At 16.6% G+C, this 6,375-nt stretch overlaps 1 protein-coding gene across 1 annotated transcript in view; it reads left to right on the top strand.

Moving 5' to 3' along the window:
* Nucleotides 1-1,460, top strand: part of LOC102678427 (cyclin-Y) — a 3,131-nt gene extending 1,671 nt beyond the window's left edge. The window contains exons 2-4 of the mRNA XM_006608645.2: nucleotides 124-344; nucleotides 740-1,026; nucleotides 1,121-1,460. Coding sequence (XP_006608708.1) covers nucleotides 124-344; nucleotides 740-1,026; nucleotides 1,121-1,409 — 797 coding nt within the window. The 3' untranslated portion in view covers nucleotides 1,410-1,460. The remainder of the gene's footprint in view (nucleotides 1-123; nucleotides 345-739; nucleotides 1,027-1,120) is intronic.
* The last annotated feature ends 4,915 nt before the right edge of the window (nucleotides 1,461-6,375 follow it).

Here is a 6,375-nt window from a genome sequence, read left to right as displayed (position 1 = left end):
TATATATAATAATAATATATATATATTATTTATACTATAATTTAATATATTTAAAACTTATAATATATTATTATCTTTTATTAAACTTTTTTTTAAATAAAATAATAAATAAATGTGTTTTAGATGGTATGGTAAGAAAAAAAAGTCAACATCAAATTGCAGATATAAGGCCTTTAAAAAAAAGTAGCAGCTGCAGTACAATATATTTAGATGATAGTACTGTTTCACAACCAAATCTCAAGAATACTGTGAAATGTGTTGCCTTAGCAGTTTATTATCATATTAAAAATAGAACCTCACAGCGTCAAATAGATATATTTGATGAGAAACTTCATCCTTTAACGGTAATTTAATTATATAAATCATATAATATAATATATAAACCATAATACAATTTAATAAACCAATATTTGACCAATATACATGAAAAATTAGAAGTTATAGAAAAGTATAATATTTCTTTTGTAAAAAAGTATATATAAAAAAATAACAATATTTATATATAATATAGAATTATAATAAATTTGTATATAATATAAAACTAAATAAAATATAATAAACTATAATAATAATAATAATATTAATAATATATAATAATAATAAACTAAAATATAATAAACTAAATAAAATTGTAAAATTTTAAAATTGTAAAATTAATATTTGCTTAATTTTTTTTTGGATAAAAAAGACTTTTATTTTTCAAAAGTTATATATTTATAATATTTTTTTTTATGCATAGAGAGAAGGTGTTACAGAGGATTATGATAAACAGAATCCAGAACATAAACAAATTTATAAATTTGTCAGGACATTGTTTAATGCTGCTCAACTTACTGCTGAATGTGCCATTATAACATTAGTTTATTTAGAACGCCTGCTTACTTATGCAGAAATAGATATAACACCAGCCAATTGGAAACGGATAGTACTTGGAGCAATTTTATTAGCATCAAAAGTGTGGGATGATCAAGCTGTATGGAATGTAGATTATTGCCAAATTCTTAAAGATATTACAGTAGAAGATATGTAAGTTCATATTTACATTTAATATGATTAAATATTAATATTAATATTAAATATATCTAAAATATCCCTTAATAAATATTTAACATTAATTTAGGAATGAATTAGAAAGACAGTTTTTGGAAATGCTACAATTCAATATAAACGTTCCTTCAAGTGTATATGCTAAATATTATTTTGATCTTCGCACACTTGCAGAAGCAAATGAATTAACATTCCCTAGTGAACCACTTAGTAAAGAGAAAGCTCAAAAATTGGAAGCTATGTCCAGAGTTTATGAAGATAAAGTTACTGCTGAAGCTTTACGTACTGGTATTAAAAGATGGTCAAGTTTAGATAATATATGCTTAGGCGGACCTAGACGTAGTATTGCCATTCTATCCTAAATTTTAGATATAAGTAATTATATTACTTATATCTATACTTTTTCAATCAAGGTACGTGGTGCAAACCTACTTCACATAAGTATTAATTTCAAATTTTTTATAAGCATATCATTTCTATTATTCACAATAATTTGTATCTTTTTTTACTTAAATATTTTAATGCAATACAAGTTTTATAAACATTATTTAACAAATGTTAAATTTTTTTCAATTATTTTTGTTTCATTGATTTGTACAATTACATTTTTTAATAGTGTTAGACTATAAAATAATAAAATATTATAATAATTAAATTGCTAACATTTTTTTTATAAACAAATTTTTTTGATATTAAATTTTCGTTTTATTTAAATAATATATAAAAAAAATTATTTATTATACAGTTGCTATAAAAATTAATTTTTTAATCAGGGACCTTTTAATATATTAAAATAAAATGTTACATAATTAAGGGTAATAATAAACTTTTTACTCTTTATATTGTTAATACTTCTTTGATTAAAAGAAACAAATTGTGATATAAACCAGTTATTTTTATTCAAAAATATTAATTAAATGATTTCATAAACAACTTCATAACAAATTCATTAATAATATAAAAAAATTTCATATTAATTTAAATTTAGTCTTTTTACATTTTCTATGCATAAATATTGTACATTTTAATAAAATTTATTATAAAATAAAAATATTTTGAGGAATTTGTAAATTAAAGTTTTATTAATGAAATAACATGAGATATATAACGTATCTTTTTCTTTTTATTCAAATATTTTTCTAAGTTTGTATTCATATATATAGTTTGAATTAATGTTAATGTGAAATATAAGGAAAATAATTGGTATATATTTTAGTATATTTCAAATATATCATAGATATATATTTTAAAGAATTTTTTGAATTTAAATTGTATAATTTTTATTTATTCAAACATCAATTAAAAAATAAAATTCATTACATATAAATAATATAAATACAATAATTATATACATCTTGTATGATTAGAATCTTCAATCTTTTTTACAAACTTTTTGTTATTTTTCAATTTTATTCTTAATTATTATAATTACGAAACTATATTATAAAACGAAATTATATAATATTATTCCCTAAACTAATTTAATATTAGTTTTATCAATATCATTAATCTTTGCTTCTCTTTTTATAAAATGTAATAAAATTTTATAAATAATGAAAGTGCACTCAAAGTTATTAATAATTTATTGATAACTTTGTATTTTTCAACTTTATTAAGAAAAATTTGTATTTATATTCAAAAAATATAAAAAATATAAAATTTATATATATATATATTTGTTTTATTATATCAGTTTCTTCTTAAATAAATTCTAACTGTAATTTTTAAATTATATAACAAGAATATTTTTAAAGATTTTTATTTTATGTTTTATGTAGTTACAAAAAAGATATAATTAGAGCAATAAAAAAAGATGTATTATCAAAACAATAATGTTATCTATAAATGAAACTTAATCACAAATATCTCTTTTTTTTTAGTTTAGATAAATTGATATTAAAATTAGTATTTATATAAATTAATGTTTATAAAACTTTGATCATTAAATATGCAAGTAATAATTAAATACTATTATATAAAAGTATTGATTATCAATTTATCTATAATTTATAGCAATTGCAGCATTTTAATAAAATTTTTATTAATAAAATCATTCTGTTAATATTAATATGAAATTATATAAGTGAAATATTACTTGCATTTCTAATAAATTTTGATTATTCTAAATGATGATAATATTACATTTGACTGATTAGAAAAATTCTTTTAATTAATTCCTAATTAAAATTAAAATGATTAATATTTCGATTTATATAAATATTTGTCAAATATATAAACTCTTTATTGCATCAATAATTAAATTTTTTTATAAATGTTGCAATAAGTTTCGAATTAATGAAATAATTTTTTATATAATATTACTAAAAAGAAATATTTATTCTTGTGCAATTCTTTTGTGTAAAAAATACTTTTAAATTATTCATTTTGTAAAAAAAATTGTAATTAAATCAATACTTATTTTTAAATGAATTATTTAATTTATTCAATAATTTCATAATATTTTATTTTTAGAAAATTAATAAAATTATTAAAAATAGAAATAAAATAAAAATTATGTTCATAAAAATTAAATTAAATTTTTATTGAATCTCTAATATATCACAAAATACCTACAATTTATTTTTATTTTTGTATTTTATTATTTATGTATAAAAATTTATACATTATTGTAGAGTCTTAAAAAATAATAGTGTATAATATTAAAATGTAATAACATACATAATTATGAATGGCATTCATAGTATATTGAAATAATGATACTACTTACATATCTGCAGTTTTGCCTAAACAAGATCTTTTTATTTATCAACAAAAAATAAAAAAAATATATTTTTTACTAAATAATAAAAATAAATGGATTGATTTTATAAAAAAAATAAATTGATTTTATATATCATACAAAATAAAATAAAAAGTGAATAAAAAGTGAAAATGATGTATATAAATAAATGCATTAAGAAATGCCAAATACTTGCTTGAAAGTAATCAAAAACTATGCAAATAATTTGCAACATAAATTTTCTTTGTTTTAGTATTTTAATTTTTTAAATTTAAAAAATTAAGATTTACAATTTTTTATGCATAACTATTATAACTATTATGCATAACATATTTTTAGTATAAACTATTTTTATAAATAGAATCATATTGTAAAGACAATCTTGCGTCCTATTATAAACTGCTATACTTGATCAACAATTAAAAATTAAAAATAAATATATGTATTTCTCATACAGTGGTATTATAAATAAAATAATTTTATTGACACTTTGTTGATTACTATAATATGAATATTATTTTAAATAATTTATGTTTTTTTTGAATGTTATTTTTAGAAATTGTCATAATATAATAAATATTAATTTATTAAATAAATTTTTTAATGCAAAATAAATTTATATTCTGCTTTTATTTTATAATATATTGCTTTGTATGACATATCAATGCAATAGTCAATAAAATATTAATATTTATAGTACAACATATGTACTTGAAAGCAAATGTATAACAGTCGACTTTCAAGTCTTCCATTTTGAGAATAGTTTCAAGATTTTTTGCTTAATTTACAAGATAATATTTCAGTATATTATTGCAGTAATGTTTTAAAAAAAATGAATTGTGATATATAGTTATATAAATTTATTATAAACATATAGTTGCTTTAATATATCTAGAACAAATAATCATTTTATTCAATTATAAAACATTAATTATTAAAGAATATCTATTATATATTACAATTACTTTTCTCTTATTTCTATTTTATATTTTATAATGTTCCTAATATTGTCTGTGCTTAATATTTAAAAGAAAGTTTTAATTTTCATTCAATTTTTCTAAATCCACAGCATGCAAGATGTATATTGATTAAATTTATAATGTACAATGATATTATAAAATTTCATTTATTCTACAATTACTTATGATAATAATATAATGTAATGACTATACTTAGGAAAGTGCAAAATATTGCATTTGCTGAAAAAGACCATGATAATGTAAGTTCTTTCCTTTTAACAAAATAAAATTTTTTATAAGTAGAAATTGTAATTTGATAAAATTAAATAATACAATTTATAGAAGTATAATAAATAAGAAATATAATAAATAATATAATATATTAGAAATAATTTACGAAGTAAGAAGTTATGACTTATATTGATGAGTGCCCAAGATGCTTGTATACATTCAAAAACATTCAAAAAATTTAATTTTAGCATATTATATATAATGTACATAATACATACAATACAACTTGCTTCATATTTCGTACCAATTTCTAACAAGTTAATATTTTATAACAATAAACTGTATCTAAAATATCTTGATAATATATGTATTTGTATTTATATTTGATATTATAATTATTAAAATTTATCAAAAATAAAAAGAAACAAAAAATTAAATTTCAAATATATTTATAATGTTATTTAATGTTTACACTTCTATTATATATAATCACTATAAATTTATGATCAAGATATATATTATTTATGTTATATTAATAAATAATTAATATTAACATATTTTTAATTATTTTATCATTAAAAATAAATATTAAATACAAAATTACAAAATAAAATATTAATAATAAACTTTTAAAAAATATTGAAATTAATTATTCTAAAATTTAAATAAAAAATAATTTTATTAAAGATAACGTAAATAATTAATTTTTATGGTTTAGTTAATATTAAAAAAAATAATTATAATTTTTTTTACTTATTTTAGTTGTTTCGTTTGTTTTCATATATTTATTACTATTATTGTTATTTTTATATATTATTTTTATAGTTTATATTTTTTAATTATAACAATCGTTTTTTATTCAAATCAATGAAATCTGCAAACAACAGATTTTATTAAAACTGTTACCAATGTTTGTTATTCGAAAATATTAATTTAATAAAAATAAGAGAATCTATATATATTCGAATTTATTAATAGATTGATCAGCAGAAATATAACAAAATCTGTTACAGCAGATTAATAATAAATTCTGTTACATAACCTATTATCAAACTGAAATAAAAACGTAATCTGTTTACAAAACTCAAACTTGATTTAAGTCTAATGTGGAAATGGTTTGATATTACACATTTTATCAATTTTTACTATTAATTACTGTTAATCTGCACATAAATTGTTATATAACAAATTTTTTAATATTTATTAAAAATGACCATAAAAAATAATTAATAAAACATTATAGCTATAATTTTTCTAAAATTTTGATAAATGCTTTAATCATTTTGAAACATTTAAGTTTTTTTTAAAAAAAATTTTTAATTCAATAAAAAAAATTTATTTTAATTTATATATTTTAAAATATAAATTTCATATTTTTTTGTATATTTTAAGAGAATT

This window comes from Apis dorsata, unplaced genomic scaffold (genome assembly GCF_000469605.1).
Source record: "Apis dorsata unplaced genomic scaffold, Apis dorsata 1.3 scaffold_41, whole genome shotgun sequence".
NCBI lineage: Eukaryota > Metazoa > Arthropoda > Insecta > Hymenoptera > Apidae > Apis > Apis dorsata.
Note: the sequence above shows the minus strand (reverse complement) of the source record. Positions and strands in the feature narration are given on the sequence as shown.